General features: G+C 45.9%; 1 protein-coding gene and 1 long non-coding RNA gene across 2 annotated transcripts in view; one reads left to right on the top strand and one right to left on the bottom strand.

The window, feature by feature from the left end:
* cacna1g (calcium channel, voltage-dependent, T type, alpha 1G subunit) overlaps positions 1–7,741 on the bottom strand; it is a 341,612-nt gene extending 333,871 nt beyond the window's left edge. Inside the window, exons 1-2 of the mRNA XM_069923288.1 lie at positions 7,649–7,741; positions 4,616–4,749 (exon numbers count right to left, since the gene is read on the bottom strand). Of these exons, the coding sequence (XP_069779389.1) occupies positions 4,616–4,749; positions 7,649–7,741 (227 nt within the window). The remainder of the gene's footprint in view (positions 1–4,615; positions 4,750–7,648) is intronic.
* Positions 7,742–9,679: 1,938 nt separating this feature from the next.
* LOC138759272 (uncharacterized) lies at positions 9,680–10,375 on the top strand. Its single transcript, XR_011354688.1, has 2 exons — positions 9,680–9,776; positions 10,171–10,375. It is a non-coding gene; the product is annotated as an uncharacterized lncRNA (long non-coding RNA).
* The last annotated feature ends 8,505 nt before the right edge of the window (positions 10,376–18,880 follow it).

Raw genomic sequence — 18,880 nt, 5'->3', positions numbered from 1 at the left:
GAGAAAGAGATAGAAGGATTTGCTTTAGATATCCTGTGCTTTCTGTAAGGAGTTTGTACATTCTCCCTTGTCTGCATGGGTTTTCTCTGGGGGCTCCAGTTTCCTCCCACCATTCAGGGGTGTAGGTTAATGGGGTGTAAATTAGGTGCCACGGACTCGTGGGCCAAAATGGCCTGTTACTGTCCTGGATGTCTAAATTTAAAAAAAAATATATTACAGCCATCAAAGGATATGTGAAATGTTGATGCTTCAGTTAAAAAAAAAATTAAAATCAGAAAGAAAGGTGAAAGAGTATATCTGAAGAAAGGTAACAGATGGAATGAGAGAGACAAGTATTAGTCAAGGGGAATTAAACAGCTGTTGTTCTTCATTCTGAAAAGAAAAGTCCACAAGTAAGTGTATTTCAGATATGAAACTAATGGGGCTTGAAGAATAATTTAAGATGTTTCAGTTTGCAGAATGAGTAACCTCTTCACTTCAACATGGTGAATATTCAAAATTAGCAGCACGTTAGGTTTGTCAATCATAACGTGAACAGTTGTCCTGAGATATTTCGATCGATGAACATTTCCAGCAACTGAGACGGGGGCAGGAGCAGGGATTGCCAGAATGAGAACTTGGCACTGGATTTCATACTGTGAAACATGCTTATTGGTCCCTTGTGCAGCAACCAAATCTGATGAGCATGTGTTTAAAAGTATGAAACATTCTGGTGCCTTACAATGACAAAATGAAGAACTGTGTCTGCGGCACTTAAGTAGACATGGACCAGGCAAAGGGATTTGGACGCTGTAAATTGGCTAAGTTCCAGCATAGTGCAAGGTTTTGTATGTGACTAGTCAGGCTGAATTTTTCTGAGAGATAACGAAATATGTCGATAAGGGCAGTACTGTTGAAATAGTCCACATGGACTATGGTAAGGCCTTAGACAAGGTCTCACATTGGCAAATGGGTCCAGATGCTCAATGACTCAGGAATAAGAATGGTTAGCGCAATGTTATTACAGCACCAGGAACCCTGGTTTGTAAGGTGTTTCTACATTCTCCCTGTGACACGCGTAGGTTTTTCCTGGGTGCTCTGGTTTTTCATGGGTGCTCCGGTTTCCTCCCACCCTCCAAAATGTATGGGGTTGGTAGGTTAATTGGGCTGCATGTGGTTCATGGGCTGGAAGGGCCTTCCATCATGATGTGAAATTAAAATGAGAAAATTAAGAGATAGAGGGTGATGGTGGAGAGTTCCTTTTGTGATTGAAAGGATATGCAAGTGGTGTGCTACAGGGGTTGGTGCTGGGTCCCCTAATGTTTGTTACACGTATAATACATAATTTGATTGAGAATATGGGAGGTATGGTCAGCAGGTTTGCAGGTAACATGTAAATTGGTAGTGCTGTCATGAGTGAGGAGATTTCTCTTTGGCTACAGGGTGATATTGATCAGTGAGGAAACTGCAAGGATTTTTATCCAGATAAACATTAGGTGATTCACTTTTGATGGGTTGTCAAATCAAGTTTATTGCCATCTGACTGCACGACTACAACCCAATGAAACAGCATTCTCCGGTCCTCAGTCCAAAATGCGCAGACATACAACCAGACATAACACACATACAAACAATACATATGCAGGACATCTAATTCATCTACACAAATAAATCAATATTGTTTCATGAATACGAAAGTCTCGGATGGTTAGTGTGAGCAGTTCCTCTGGTTGTTCAGCGTTTTCACTGCCTGTAGGAAGATTAGCGTATACAGAGCCGTTGTCATACCCACACTCCTGTTCGGCTCCAAATCATGGATCCTCTACCGGCATCACCTACGGCTCCTAGAACGCTTCCACCAGCGATGTCTCCGCTCCATCTTCAACATTCATTGGAGCGACTTCATCCCTAACATCGAAGTACTCGAGATGGCAGAGGCCGACAGCATCGAATTCACGCTGCTGAAGATCCAACTGCGCTGGGCAGGTCACGTCTCCAGAATGGAGGTCCATTGCCTTTCCAAGATCGTGTTATATGGCGAGTTCTCCACTGGCCACCGTGACAGAGGTGCACCAAAGAAGAGGTACAAGGACTGCCTAAAGAAATCTCTTGGTGCCTGCCACATTGACCACCGCCAGTGGGCTGATATCGCCTCAAACCGTGCATCTTGACGCCTCACAGTTCGGCGGGCAGCAACCTCCTTTGAAGAAGACCGCAGAGCCCACCTCACTGACAAAAGACAAAGGAGGAAAAACCCAACACCCAACCCCAACCAACCAATTTTTCCCTGCAACCGCAGCAACTGTGTCTGCCTGTCCCGCATCGGACTTGTCAGCCACAAACGAGCCTGCAGCTGACGTGGACATTACCCCTCCATAAATCTTCATCTGCGAAGCCAAGCCAAAGAAGGAAGAAGCTGTCTTCAGCCTGGTGGTGCCGCTTCTAATACTCCTCTGATACTTCCCTGATTGGAGCAGCTGAAAGATGCTGTGTGCAGGGTGGAAGGGGTCCTCTATGATTTTACGTGCCCTCTTCAGACAATGATCCCAGTAGATCATGTCGATGGTGGGGAGGGAGACTCCAGTGATCCTCTCTGCCACTCTTATGGCCCTGTAGAGTGATCTCCCATCCATTTCTCTGCTGCAAGCAAGCCATTCTGTGATGCAGCTGGCCAGGATGTTCTCAACAGAGCTCCTATAGAAGGTTGACCTAATTTCTCTCAGAAAAATTCAGCCTGACTATACAAAGCCTTGCACTATGCTGGAACTTCAGTCTTCTCCGGAAGTGCAGTCACTGTTGAACCTTCCTGACAAGAAATGTGGAGTGTTCACAATAAGTCACTAGTTAAGTGAACTCCAAGAAACTTGGTGCTTTCCACTCTCTCTACAACAGAATTGTTGATATATAGTGGAGGGTGCTCATTCCTGCTCTTCCTGAAGCCACAATCATCTCCCACTTCTTATCTACCTTGAGACTCAAGTTGTCACTCTCACACCATTTCATGAGCTTTTCCACCTCTTCTCTGTAGTGCTACTCATCTTTGTTCGTGATGAGGCCGACAACTGTTATTTAATCTGCAAACTTGACACAGTTAGAGCTGAATCTGGCAATGAAGTCATGAGTTAGCAGCGTGATCAGGAGCGGGCTGAGCACCCAGTCCTGAGGTACATCAGTAATCAGTGTGATGGTGCTCAATATTCTGCCTTCAACCTGCACGGACTGTGGTCTTTCCATTAGGAAGTCCAGGATCCAGTTACAGAGAAGTGCGTTGAGTCCCAGCAAGGACAGCTTCTCCATCAACCTCTGGGGAATGATCGTGTTAAATGGTGAGTTGAATTCAATGATTAGCAGCCTGGCATATAAGGGGTTGTTCTCCAGGTGGGTCAGGACAGAGGGAAGTGACAAGGCTATAGCATGTTCTGTGGAATGGTTTCTTCTATAGGCAAATTGAATTGGGTCCAGCACCAGACCCTTGAAGCATTTCATAATGGTGGAGATCAGTGTCACAGAGCGGTAGTCATTGAGACCTGTTATTATCACCCTCTTGTGTATCGGGGTGATGATGGCTGTCTTGAACCCTCCAAGAATGTTAGATCCCTGCAGTGAGGAGTTGAAGATATCTGTGAAGACCTCTGTCAATTGGCTGCGCAGTCCTTCAGTACCTGACCAGGTATGTTGTCTGATCCCACCACTTTATGTGGGTTAACCTTGGCTCTCCTCACCTCAGCTCCAAATATGCAGGAGCTCAGTCATCCGGGAGATGCAAGGCTTTCTTTGGTGTCATCCTGCTCTCATCAAACCGAGCATTGAAGATGTTCAGTCTATCCAGAGGGAGGCGTCATTGGCCTTAACTTGTGATCATGCACAATGAAAGAGAGGATGTAAGGCAGCATTGAGGAACAGGGAAATCATTGCCCAAGGATTTCTACAGACGCAGGCATAGATTATAAGACCCCGGGACTTTATGATGTAACTTTATACAGTATAGTTTGGGCCATCTGGAGTACCACATACAGCTGTGGTCTTCACCACTGTAGGAAGGACATGATTGTATTGGAGAAGCTGCAATTTAGATTTCCCAGTATGTTGTCTTGGATGGGCTGTTTCCATTACGATGGGACATTGGATAGGGTGTTTTTGTCTTGGAACAGAAGAAGCTGAAGGGGACCTAATAGTGGAGGGTCCTGGATAGGATAGATGGGAGAAAGTCTTTCACCATTGTAGGAATTTTGAAAACCACACCACATGAGTTTAAGGTAAAGAAAAGATGTTTAGAGGGGACCTGAGGATATAATTTTTTCATGCAGAGTGTGGTTGGAATCTAGAATCTAAAGGGGGTAGTGAGACAGGTATTTTCACAACATTTCAGAAATATTTAGACTAGAATGGCCAAAGTAAAGAAAGTTAGGGACCAAGTGCTTGTAGATGGCATTCTTATAGATAGTTACTTGATGGTTAGCAAAGACACGGTGGGCAGAAGAGCCCGTGTGGCTCAATGATATTGTGAGAAATGGCCCATTTCCACGCTGAACCATTCTCTGATTATATGCCTCTATACCTTCGTGTTGTTTAGTCTATTACCATAATCTAAACAGTTCTCCAAAATACTAGAATAGATAAAGAACTGAAAACTCACCCAGCAACAACAATGAAAAAATCGAGACGGTTCCATGTGTCACCGAGGTAACATTTTGGGCCAAAGATGCCCAGAGCAATCATCTTTCCGATCATCTCCACAGCAAAGAATGCAAAGATGAAATCATCGAATCCCTGAAAGACAGAATTATTAGTCAGTATGTTATACTTATACTGTATAACCAGATACTTTAGGAATAAGTTACTAGTTAAGTCACTAGTTAAGTGAACTCCAAGAAACTTGGTGCTTTCTCCCCCCACCCCACCACCCAGTGCAAAGTTATTTATGCTATAAAGGCATCTTATCAGCTTGGGATCAGACTCCTTCCCTGTGAGTCCTGAATTAAACCAGAAAGATACATGGTTGACTTGGCAGTTAGCGCAATGCCTTTACAGTGCCAGCGATCAGGACCTGACCGGGGTTCGAATCCCACAACGTCTGTAAGGATTTTTACGTTCACCCTTGTCGGTGTGGGTTTTCCCCTGGGGCTCCAGTTTCCTCCCACTGCTCAAAAACGTAACAGGGGTGTTAGTTAATCGTGGGTATAATGGAGGTAAATTGGGCAGCACAGATTCATGGGTCGAAATGCCCTGTTACCATGCTCACTGCCTGTCATGATCTATGATTTATATACTTCAGTTCCTCGAAAAGTTGGAATGTCTGAGTGTGGAACTGTTGGAACGTAGAAACATGAAATGGCCATTCTTCCCCTTCATCCTATTCTACCATCTAGATATTTATTTTTGGTTTGGACCTTATCTCTACTTGTTCACTTTTGTTCCAGAATCCTTAATACCTCCTTCCATCACAGTCTATGAAAAGCAGCTTTGAAACTTGCATTCAACTCTGAGCCTTGACAGTATTCCGCGCGAGAGAAATTTTTGTTGAGTGCAAAATGGGCACGTAAAATTGAGCCAAATGCTTCTCAAGTGGAACACCAGTTCGGAAAGATGTAATTTGGAATGCATTCAATTGGAAAAGAGATAGTGTATAGGAATATTGGACCAGGAGCAAGATTAAGTCAGATGTATACTTTAGTAGGAATTGGATGACCAATGGGTCTTAGTCAAATCCACAAAATGCATCAAAATTACAATGTCAAATATTTGTCTTCTGTTAAGGCCACAACACCTATTACATCTTCCTAGTGATATCTACTGATGGGGCACTGTGCTAATCTTTATATCTTTTAGTTATACACAGCTGAAGTTTGTACATTATACTCAACTGGAATACAAATATCAAATTATCCATATGATGCTTCAATTAGCAGTTCAGGTGAAACCAGGTGCCCACAGGAATCACTGCAACTAATGGAGATCTCCCTGTACTTAGACTAATCATTAAAAAAACAGATTTAACATGAATGGTTCTCATTTCCCAATATTTTGTGCAATGTAGGTAGTTGGTCCAGGTGAGGCGTGAAGAATTGAAAAAATGCAGTGGCTCTAAATTCAATTCAGCAAACTTTCCAGTTGAGTACAGTAATGGAGCATAAGGTAAGCACATCTAAAAAATGTGTCAGAATTTGCTGAAGCTTAGCATTTCAAAGGTTGTCAGTGATGTCAGCTTTCCATAAAAAATTGTCTCAAATATGCCTTTGAGAGATAGGGGTGGAAAAGATCTCTTGAATTAAAGGATGTTGTAAAGTTTTAGAGTCAGACATTTTCTTTTAGACATACTGCATGGCAACAGGCCATTTCAGCCCATGAGCCCGTGCCGCCCAATTACACCATTTAACCTACAACTCCCAATACGTTTCAAAAGGTGGGAGGAAACTGGAGCTGACCGGAGCTGGAGGAAACTGGAGCTGACCTGAGCTGGAGGAAACTGGAGCTGACATGCCGACACGGGGATAACGTCCAAACTCCTTACGGATAGCGCAGGATTCAATGCCGATGGCCGGCATTGTAATGGCATTGCACTAACTGCTATGTCAGTCATGCTGCCCTAAATGAAATGCCAAGACACAAGAACTTTTCCGGGGAATTTCTGCAATCATCTCTTAACATCCATGATACTGCTGTGATACGCCAATGCTCATATTGAGCTGCTTTCAAAGGAAAGGTTTCTTCAATTTCCAAACCCCTCCACATATTGTACCCCCCCACCCCCCCCCCCCCCATACTCCCCATGTATTAATGCAGAACTGGCCAGTTTGTTTTCTGATCTAAAGTTCAATGTGAATTCATCTCGATCAATTTTGGCTGTTTTGCTCCAACGTTGGTTTTGTTATTTAATCCCAGCTGCTCTTTACTTTACCACCCACTTTTATTCTTTCCTCAACTTCCTGTGCCTTGGCTCCATAATTTCTCAAATGCTGATCATTTCGAGCAGCTTTCAGTTCTGTCAAAAAAGTTTGTTGACTTGAAATGCTAACTGTTTTTCACTGCAAAAATGTCTGACAGCCTGGTGCTTGCAGCGCTTCTTGTTTTATTTTCATTCTGCCAGCATTGTGAATTTCTTGCCTTTCATTTATACATTTGTCAGTGTTAAAAATTGGACAATCAGGAACTTCATTCTTCAAGCCTCTTAACTATTAAAAGGAGCCACACATCCCCAAGCCGCCTACCCACCTTGAGAATTGAGTGGCAAAACTTATAATTAAAGTGTGACAACGCCATAGTGGAACAGAAGAGGTAGGAAATCAACAGAATACACTCTTACTGCCAATGTGTTTCTTAATTTCTACTCCCTCAAATAGGTGTACATAAAACTCTGCCTTTCACGTGTAGTCAACACACAGTATTGAAGTTAAACAAGAACAGCTGCCTTCAGTTCTGGTGTAAGTGGTGCAGGAACGATCTTGACTGAAGCATTAATTCAGGTCAGAGACTGACTGGGTCTCCTCATTGATCTGAGCACATACTCCATTTTTTGGGGGACAAGGAAGAAATAAAGGAGGCTCTCATATTCAGATGGCAGGGAAGATTTAATGTGGGCTGAGTTTGAAGTCAGATTCCAGTGGTGCTGCCAACCCACAGCCTGTCCCATGTAGCATTTGTATTTAAGGAATTCATAAGGAGAGCTTACCTTTAGAATTTTGCAACGCTCTGACTCACAGGTGCTGTCTTCACAGGGCTGGAACATTCCAAGGGTGACGCAGTTCAGCAAGATGACCAACATACTCACCCGTTCAAACCACGTGAAAGCGGGGAGTTAAGGAAATAGCCAGAAGCAGACATGATAGCAAGTTAACACGCAATTCAACTAGAACAAATGGAAGCCAATAATATTGGAGTGAGGGAAATAATTCACTGACAGTCTGAACACAGTGATCGTTTAAGCATTTTAACAATGTAGAACAGTGCCATTGAAACCCATCCCACCCAATTACACCCAAAAACCCACCAACCTTGCACTCTTTGGAGGGTGGAATGAAATTGGAGCACCTGGGGTAAACTCACATGGGACACGGGGAGAATATACAAATGCTTTGCGGTGGATTCAAACCCTGTCACTGGCACTGCAATAGCGTTGTGCTAACCGTACCCGTCAGTGATGATGATGGGACAGGATAAGCTGCCCACATAACACCTCTGTCTGAAACTTGGCAGTCATTTGGAAAAGATATGGAAACTGATTAAAACCCACTGGTTTTCTCCCAGAAAGATCAGGGTAAAGTTTGAAGGTAAGTCAGCAAAACACTTGGCTCTGTTTTCGTAGAGGGCATGCACATTCAAACATGGAGATTCTATGGGTTACAGTAAATTAGTGCTCAAAGGAGAAAGCAAAAGAAAACTAATTTATAGCCCACACAGTGAGCTTCTGTAGTTTTTTTTAGGCAATCTCCCTTTGACTTAATTAATGGTTTCCCCTTATCAAGGGTGAATAAAACCTGAGGATAGAGATTTTTGGAAGGAGTCAGAAATTTAGAGGGGATTTGAGGAGGAAGTTTTGAGGAGAAGTACTGGGAGAGCACTGCCAGAGAAGACAGTGGAAACAAAGTCACCAATAGCATTTAAGAAGGAGCTAGGTCAGCCATTCCTTGATGGAGGTGAGGGCGGTCGCACCCCCCCTCCCTTCTGGGAGTCACAACGCATTTAAAGGGGGACACGGACAGAAATCATAAAATATGTTTAATCGTTTTTATATAGTAGGTCATAGTCAAAATATGATTGAGAACGGCTGGTCTAGATGAGCACCTGAATCTCTGATGCTTTGTAGTCTTTGGGGGCAAGTGCTGGAAGATGCCGACTGGTTAGTGTGGTTTGTCTGAGCCAAATGACCTGTTTCTATGCTGTCTTATTCCATGGCTTGATGACTTCTATAAGCACTGAATCTACCTGTAATGCCAACTAAAGCCTGTTCAACAGGAGCCCAAAGCCATGTCAGCTGGAAAGTATTCCAAAAGGAAGATTTGTCCAAGACAGGATGCAGCCTAGTGCTCTTGTGCTTAGTTCAGTGCAAAACAGTGCTGGAGAAACTCAGATCATGCGACATCCATGGAAAGTAAAAGGCAGATGTTGTTTCAAGCCAAGATTCTCTTGACGAAGAGATCGTGCCTGAAACTATCTTTCATTTCCAACAGACTTTGCTGACCTGCTGAGTTTCTCTAGTACTTTTATGTGCTTTACTAAACCCCAATATCGGCAGATTTTCTCGCTCTTGTGATTACCCTCCACGCACCAGCTGACTGCATATTCGATGGAGGAAGTCACATGCTTGACGGATGCTTTCACAATAGACTCCAATGTTGTCTGCCGCAGGTTCACAGCAGCAGAAGGTGCTGACTAAGGACATATAGGCCAATTGTCTCTCAAAGCTGCTCAGCAAGACCACGGATGCTTCAATCCTGGTCTCAAACCACTTCCCTATGCTCTCCCTGCACCTCTTGACTTTGGTCTGTGCACATAAAAATGCACCAGCTACCCAAGTGCAGAAAAAAAACCCAAAGCATTTAAGGTAGATCAATACAAAGCAGGGCCAGTGCCAAGGGTGGGGGGGGGAATCATTTTCAGACATTGCCCTCCCAAACGAGGTATTGTGACACCCCCACCCGCTCATGGCCATTGCCCCCCCCCAAGATGAGGTATTGTGACAATGTCGTCTGCAGCACTAGTGCCAATAGTCTCCATGCGTTATGACCAGTGCGTTTGTCTGTTACATTGGAGGGAGGGGGAAGTGTGACGGCGGCAGCAGCGCATGGAGGAGGTTCATGGTAGGCACCACCCCCCCACTGAGCAAGTTATCAAGTGTCAAATTGTAGCCTCTACAGTTTGGCCCCTGCTAAGACCTATTCTGACGTTGACCCTGCTACAAAGATTGGTTTTGGGACCACTCAGGCCTAACGAACTCCAATATACTAAGATTCAAATTAATCCCTTGAAATAATTTCCTAATTTGTGCCATTGGCAAAAAAAATGTTGTCACCCTTTTGATAGCAAGGAAGTAGTTAAACTGTATTGTGTGACAATCAACATGTGGCCTGACTTCCTAGGAGACTTTACAGCTGATTTTATCTATCTACCTTGAATTATTTTTGATTGATGGCAGTATGATGTTAAGTTTACAAATCTGCTCAGTCAAGATAAATGCTTTCTGATTTCTCTTAGGCTTCTGTTCTGACCTGGCTTTTGCAATCCATTGCCAATTCAGAGCTGCACACCAAGGAACGTGTGAACTAAATAATGGCTTCTGTTCAACATGGCTCACTGTGAACATGTACAAATGAGCAGCGCAATGCCCCAGGGCAGTGACACTCAGACTGTAAGCAGCAATGCAGGAATAAATGGTGAGAATTAAAAGGTTACAATACAATCCAACACAGGGGTGAGCAGATGCACTTGAGGATCAGAAACACTGGCACCCTAATTATAGTTGTGAGGTTGTAAGTGGGTACAATTTACATCATATAGACACTGCCACTCAGTTTTAGGAATAGGTTGTTCCAGAGAAGAAACTTCTAACAAGACCCAGAAATGTGTCTAGGATGTAGCAACACTCCTTGAAAAGCCATTCTGGGCATATCCTGACCCCAATTAGTACTTGAAATAAATTACTCGCTCCCTCACCCACCATCCCCCACCCTGCGAGTTTGTGCCCCAGAGACATGCAGGAGAGAGCAGATGCTGGCATTTAATTTAATTTTAATTTAGAGATACAGCATGGTACTAGGCCCTTCCAGCCCATGAGCTTGCACCTCCCAAATCCACACATGACCAATGAACCTACTAACTCCATGCAACTGGAAACCCACAGGGAGACAGAGAGAACGTACAAACTCTTTACAGACATTGACGGATTCAAACCCAGGTCACTGGCGCTGCAAAAGCTTCGTGCTAACCACGACGCTAACTGAATCTGAAGCGAAATGCAATCTGCTGGTGGGACTTGGCGGGTCAAATATCATTAACGGGATTAAAAGAATGGTCAATATTTTGTGTCTGGTTGAAGGGGGTCCAGCCCAAAATTTCGAACATTCTTTTTCTCCCACTGATGCTGCTCGACCCGCTGAGATCCTCCAGCAGATCATGTTTAGCTGCGGGCCAATTGGAAATGAGGCCCAAGTGCATGAATTGAAAAGCTGGAAGCTTGAACTGAAAACAGAAAGAATGGAAAACGCTCAGAGACAAGTCAAGGAGACCACAGATGCTGGAATGTAGGGGATTCAAGAACATGAGGGCATAACTTCAAGATAAAGCGTCTTCAATTTAAAACAGAGATGGGGAAGAAATTCTTTTGTCAGAGGGTGATGAGCTTGTGGAACTTGTTGCCCGAGGCGGCTGTGGAAGTGAGGTCATTTAAGGAAGAGATTGACAGGTATTTGATTAGTCAGGGTATCAAGGGGTATGGGGAGAAAGCCCATAGTAGGGCTGAGCGGGTGGATGGACCAGCTCATCAACTCATGATTGGAATGGCGGAGCAGGCTCAGTGGGCCAATGGGCATAATTCTGCTCCCACAGTCTAGCTTGTGATCTTGTGAAAACTTAAATGCACAAAATGCTGGAGGAACTCAGCGCATTTTGGTCAACTCATTTGTGGAAACCCACAGCCAGTCGCTGTTTCCATTGCCTCCCACAGATGCTGCCTGGCCTGCTAAGTTCCTTAAATACTTTAGTGTGATGCAACGGGCTAAGCAGCATCTTTGGAGGGAGAAACAAATCAAGGTTTTGGATCAGTGACTTCCCTGCGTAACTGGATGGAGAATCTGAACAACTTTTATTGAAGGGTCACCTACGCTGTTACTCTCTCTTCAGCTGCTGCTTGACCTGAATATGGCAGCATCTTCTGTTTTTCCTTCATGATGTAAATGTTTTGAGCTCGCACACCCCCCCCCCCCATTGGCTCTTAAAGATATACCCATACTATTTACCCTTTTACCCTTGTTTCCATGGACACCAGCAAAGCCCAGATTACCTGCCCAAGTGGCTGGTGCGACAGCCTGATCTTGAGTGATCAATTCAGGCAGGGGTGTCATAGGTGGCGTGATGCTGTTCTTGGCTGTATGCTCACATGTACACATTGTAATAGGGTTCATTTGATCATAGCCTATGACTGCAAAATTATACCCCGTGCAAACACACTTTGCTTCCTTTACTTTCTCCCAAACACTAAGGTTCCTCACAAGCAGGAGACATATTAATTGTTCCTCAGAATAGTTTTTGGGTCTAGGATTAGAAATGCGCATTGGCACCACAGACTTAAATTACAGAAAAAGTCTTGCTTTAGATCAACAGCTGCCCAATTATTAATCTTTTAGTTACTTTCAAAGTCTTTGTGCTGAGAAATCTCCATTCTTAACAGGAAATAGATAAATTAAATCCTTTTGACAGATTAACTGATAAATAAATTCGTGATAGTTGCAATCATATCCTTACAATTGTCAGGCAGCCTTCTGTTACTTTGACTTCTCCTGACAGAAGCAGATATAAAAGTGATTAAGATTCCTCTTGATATCTTTTCTGTCTGTGATAAAGTGAAGGCCAGTCTGCACGAGCTGATAGTTTGAACTGAACCCAGACAATAATAGCAGCAGAAACTGGCTCCAGAGGATTGCTGTCACTTCAGTGTCGCATTCCCTTTGTCCATGTTCATGTGTGATAGGGTTGGAGTGAAGGAAGAAGGAGATTTCTTAATCTCGGGATGCCCCAAAGCACTTCAAGGATGACAAGTTTGAAGTATGGTCACTGTCCTAATGTAGCAAGCATGGTGGGCAATTTTCTTGCAAATGGTCAACGAGCAATTCATCTGTGTTGGTTGAGGATTAGTGGCACAGAATCAATAGCGCCTCGCTCACTGAGAACCACAGTGATGTCACTTCCGATGCACGGTGTGACATCACGTCCAATCGACGTAACAACGTCACTGCCGCTGGCTTTGATGACGTCACTTCCCCGGTGCAGTGGACATGACTGGGGAAGGAGGCCAGCCATGAAACGGCTCCCCATGAGCCGCCGCCATCTTGGTCCAGGCAGCACCCAACACGGAGGGCCTCCGACGACACTGAGAATGACGTGGTCAACACAAACGATGACCAGGCTGCTCTACCGACACTCACCACGCCTCCGGAGGCCATTGGCTACCGCATGCTGTACCTCATAACCGATGTCGATGTGGTCAACATGGGCGATGACCAGGCTCCCCATCCCTCCGGATAGCGATGACTCTGATGGTCCTGGCTGCCACCATGCTGACCAGGGACATCCCCCACGATCTCGGGCGCTCGATGATAGATGTGCGAGTCAACGGGCAGGTAACAAAGTGCCTGTTAGACAGTGGCAGCACCGAGAGTTTCATTCATCCGAGCATGGCCCACTCCCTAAGCTTAAAGGTCCACCCCACCACCTGCTCGTTTGCCCTCGCCTCCAAGGATAAAACTGTTGGTACCCTTGGGCGCTGCTTGGTCGATATAATAGTGGAAGGGGAGACTTGCACAGGATTCAGGCTCCTGGTCATGCCCAAACTCTGTACACCACTCCTCCTGGGCCTAGATTTCCAGTGCCACCTGCATTGTCACCTTTACATTCGGGGGGCCCCAACCTCCACTCACGTTGCACAGCATGCCAACCTACCAGCCCTGGCCAACCTGCGGCCTCTCCACACTGTGCATCACCCCACCGGCGCTCTTTCCACATCTTCTGCTAGGCTGCAAGCCAATCACCACCAGAAGTAGGCGCTATTGCACCACAGACAGGGACTTCATCAAGGCAGAGATGTGGTGACTCCTGGCGGAAGGCATTATAGAGCCCAGTAACAGCCCTTGGAGAGCCCAAGTCCTGGTGGTCAAAGGGGGAAGTAAGCCGAGGATGATTTTGGATTACAGCCAGACAATTAATTGGTATATCCAGCTGGATGCTTATCCTCTTCTGAGGATCGCCGACGTGGTCAATGAGATAGCCTGCTACCGGGTTTTCTCCATGATTGAACTGAAGTCAGCGTATCACCAAATCCCTATCCACCCAAAGGACAGGCCCTATACCGCCTTTGAGGCGGACGGGCAACTGTACCAGTTCCACCGGGTTCCTTTTGGGGTCTCCATCTTCCAGAGGGAGATGGATTGCATGGTAGACCGGCACAAACTGAAGGCGACATTCCCATATCTGGATAATGTCACTATCTGTGGCTGTGACCAGCAGGACCACGATGCTAACCTGGAAAAATTCCTCCAGATAGCCGCGGAGCTGAACCTCACTTGCAACAAGGAGAAGTGTGTGTTCAGCACCCCCCGCCTCGCCATCCTGAGGTACATCGTGGCCCATGGAGTCGTCAGTCCAGATCCGGAAAGGATGCACCCATTAATGGAGTTACTCCTCTCCCCCCATGCTAAAGGCCCTCCACAGGTGCCTGGGCAGTGGGTCCCTCACTTCTCGGACAAGGTCTGCCCACTGGCCCAAGCCACAACATTTCCCCTCCCACCTGAGGTGCAGGGACCCTTCACCCACATCAAATAAGACATCGTGGATGCCACGATGCAGGCTGTGGATGAGGACTTCCCCTTCCAGGTGGTGAGCGATGCCTCCGAGGTGGCCTTCGCTGCTACCCTCAACCAAGGGGGGTGTCCCGTCGCCTTCTTCTCCAGGACCCTCCACGGCTCTGAGCTAGGGCACTCCACCATTGAAAAGGAGGCCCAGGCGATTGTGGAAGTGGTCCGCCACTGGCGCCACTATCTAGCTGGCAGGAGATTCACGCTCCTCACGGACCAGCAGGCCGTGGCATTCATGCTTAACACTTCCCACAAGAGCAAGATCAAGAACGACAAGATCCTGCACTGGAGAGTTGACCTTACAACCTACAGCTATGACATCCAGTACTGCCCCGTGAAGTTTAACGACTCCCCTGATGCCCTCTCTCGCACCTGCACGTGTATGCATGACGACAGGTTGCAGGCACTGCATGAGTCCCTCTGCCATTCAGGCGTCACCCGGTTGTACCATTTCATTAAGTCCTGAAATCTGCCGTACACCAGCAGGGACGTCAGGGACATGACCGAGGCCTGTCAGGTCTGAGCGGAGTGTAAACCCCGCTTCTTCTTCCCTCCACCGGGCTCACGTTGTAAAGGCTACTCGGCCTTTCGAGCATCTCGGCGAGGACTTCAAAGGGCCCCTGCCTTCCACGAACCAAACCGTCTACTTCCTCACAGTAGTGGATGAGTACTCGTGCTTCCCTTTCGCCGTTCCTTGTCCGAGCACCTCCATGGCCACCGTCATCAGGGCCTTTGGGCAGATTTTCACCATGTTTCGCTACTCCGCCTTCATCCACAGTGACCGGAGGTCTAGTTTCATGAGCAACGAGCTGTGCTAGTACCTGACGGCACGACAAGCTATAACCTGAGAGGCAACGGGCAAGTGCAACGTGAGAATGGGGTGGTCTGGAAGGCAGTCCTCCTGGCTCTCAGGTCAAAAGGGTGGGCCACTGAATTCTGGCAGGACGCCCTGCCCGAGGTGCTGCATGTCATTCGGTCGCTACTGTGCACAGCTACCAACGAGACCCCTCATGAACACCTGTTCTCATTCCCCAGGAGGTCGGCGACTGGAATGTGACTCCCAGCATGGCTCACGTCCCCGAGTCTGGTGCTCCTGCATCAGCATGTACGGACACACAAGGCCGAAGCCCTGGTAGAGCAGGTTTTCCTCCTTCATGCAAACTATAACTACGCTTACATTAGGTTCAGCTGTGGCAGGAGGACACCATCTCAACCAGGGACCTGGCACCAGCAGGAGCACCCAGCACACCATGCCACCCTACAACCCAGAACGACACTGACTGGGCATACACCCCCATCCCCAGGCAGCTATGGGGCATGCAGGGCCTCCTTAACCACCAGGGGCCGGCTTCAGCCTTAGAAATGAACCCACACCCCCACCCATCCAATACGACCCGCATACGTCGACCCCACCCCCCCCGACCACCCCTGCCACCAGCCCTCCCACTTCCCCTCTGACCAGTGACCAGGAGCCAGTCCTACGACGGTCACAGAGACCCCAGCGGCCGCCAAATCATCTCAACCTGTAAATATTGTATGTACATAGTGGATGCGATTCCTTGTTACTGCCCCCTGCCCCCCCAATCCGGGACAACTTTAAAGAGGGGGATGAATGTAGTGGTACACCACCGGCCTACTGCAGGGTGCAACCTCTGTACCTACAGGAGTGGAAGGGGACAGGACAACACCTGGCCAGCTGTCAATCAGTCAGCCTGAATGGATCAAGCCCCACCCGGTTGGGTGTCAATCACCCTCCAGGATATAAGCCTGCGCCAGCCTCCCGAGGCCTCACTCAGAGTTACTGCAGCTACAGCCAGCCTGGCTCTGTGGAAGTCTTTGTGGATTATAGCCTATCGTACAGTCTTTACCTGTGTGTGTCTGATTCTGTCTAACAGCGCACCACAATTTTATATTTTAAGCATTTATAGTATTTTTGTCTTTTACAGAGAGTATAATTAGGTAAATTTGAGCAGGCATCATACAAAGCAACTCAGTTGGTTTGGTTAAAGTGTGCCAGGTGTCATTGGTCATACCTTAAAGGCTCCCACACCCAGACTTTCACGTTCAGGCTGGTCAATAATCGGGAAAGTAACATGACCCTAGTCTTATTGGTTATCAGTCAAAATTAGACTATGGCAACTTGTGAAGATTTGTTAATCTTGACTGTCATTGGTAGAATTTCATTGTGAAGCTTGCTGGATTGTCATAACACACTAATGGTTCATTAATATCCTTTGGGGAAGGAAGCATTCTGGGGTTCTTTATGCCAACCTAACTGTGATTGCAGTCCAACATTATCTCTTCCTGCGTGATGGCTTTAATAAGCCTGTGATCTTCAATGCCATGTCACCTCTCCCTGCACAACAGTGTAGGTCTGCAGTCAATCGAACAGGAAAATAGCCTGAGAACAATCAATGGACTACACCTTACAAGTGATGATCACAGGCCCAAAATTGATCAGATCAAATATGAATTGATTGCTTTGTTTTTAATATACATGGCACTTTGGCGACACATTTCGATTTTGGACAGCATATCCCCAACTGTATGAGTTTTACAAGGGATTTTTTGTGGATTGGGTATTCATTACTGGCTTACAGAAGGATGTGGTATTTCAGAGAGATGGTGTTTACAGGAGGTTAGGAGATGTACCCTGGCTTTAAATCTCTCTGTTGTCATATTCCAATAAACACTTAATAGCTCTTTACCCTTCCCATTCCATTGTAACGACTAAACTCTGAGTCAACTTGAAATCACCCCTAGTTTGGCGCAAACATGACATACACACCGTTAATCACGTTCTGTGTTCTTTCAAACAAGCCATTCTGTGTCTCAGAGTCTTGAATGATTAACAGCAGGAGAGCTTAATACTGTGGATGTGAAGATGTCCACAAATCACCTGAGCCAGATGGCATGCCTCCGAGGTTTCTGAAGGAAACTAGAATTGGAATTTATATATTAGCTTTCGCTGTAAAACAATTGGACGCTTACTGAGCTTCCAAAGAAAAGTAAAAACGCTCAGTAAACCTATGGTTAAAGGTGGCAAAAATTTATTTCATACAACTAAAAGGCCTCCAGCCAAATATCTTTAAGATGTGTCATAATGGGAATAATTCCAAGGTCTGGGTGGGAGCAGTAAGTAGTTAATGAGGGTCCATTAGAGGAAACTGAAAGGAACTGCAACAACAATGACCCTGAGCAATAATAGCAGTTCAAATTCTGCAAATGAGAATGGTTGAGATTGACCTCATTAATGGCTTCAACGATAGACGTTGGAAGTACCAAAATAATCTCAAAGTATCACGTCCATTTAAGGCTGGTGCATAAGACCAAACGAGATATATTTTTAAAGTACTGTAATATCTGAAGCAGTCAATGGGGAGAAGATCTCTCAAAGAGTGAGAAGCGTTTGTAATATTCACTCACAGGGATGTGAAGGTTCCATCATTGTATTGACATTTAATAAGCAGAGAGGTGAGACTGGACTGAGTTTCTATTTCTGAAAGGATTGAAGTGGCAAGGCTACTGGCCAATGTTACGTCAACCTTCCACAGCAGCTCTGGCTGGCTGCATCGCAGGGTGGTACAGTTTCTAGTTGGTGTAATGGTTAGTGCAACACCTTTACAGTGTCAGCGATTGGGACCAGAGTTTGTACTTTCAACCCGTGTCTGCGTGGATTTTCCCCAGCAACTCTGGTTTCCTCCCACTGTTCGAAGCATATCGGGGCATAGGTTATTTGGGTTTAAATTGGGTGTCATGGACTCGAAATGGCCTGTTACCTTGCTATATGTCTACATTTAATTTTTTTTAAAAATAGATCAGAGATCAATCCACAAGACCATAAAAGTGGCAGAGAGGATCACTGAGGTTTCCCTCCCACCCATTCACTTGATTTACTGGAATTGTTGTCTGAGGAGGGTTGGTAAATCTTTGACGACCCCTCCCACCCAGCACACAACTACTCCCATCAGGAAAGGGATACAGGGGTATCAGAGCTAGCGCCGCCAGGCTGAGGAACGGCTTCTTCCCACAGGCAGTGAGAATGCTGAACGACCAAAAAAACCGCTCACACTAATCATCTGAGACTCTCATATTCACAAAATAATATTTATTTATTTGACTATATGAATACTTATCCTGCAGGTGTATTGTTTGTCTGTATGTGTGTTATGTCTGATTATGCGTCTGCATGTTTTTACATCGAGGAACGCAGAATGCTGTTTCGTCCAGTTGTACTTGTGTAATCAAATGACAGTAAATGTCATGACTGTTTTTATTTTAATTGAAAATTTTTAAATTTAGACCTACAACACAATAACAGGCCCTTTCGGCCCACGAGC

Source organism: Narcine bancroftii, chromosome 3 (assembly GCF_036971445.1).
Source record: "Narcine bancroftii isolate sNarBan1 chromosome 3, sNarBan1.hap1, whole genome shotgun sequence".
NCBI classification, from domain to species: domain Eukaryota; kingdom Metazoa; phylum Chordata; class Chondrichthyes; order Torpediniformes; family Narcinidae; genus Narcine; species Narcine bancroftii.
Note: the sequence above shows the minus strand (reverse complement) of the source record. Positions and strands in the feature narration are given on the sequence as shown.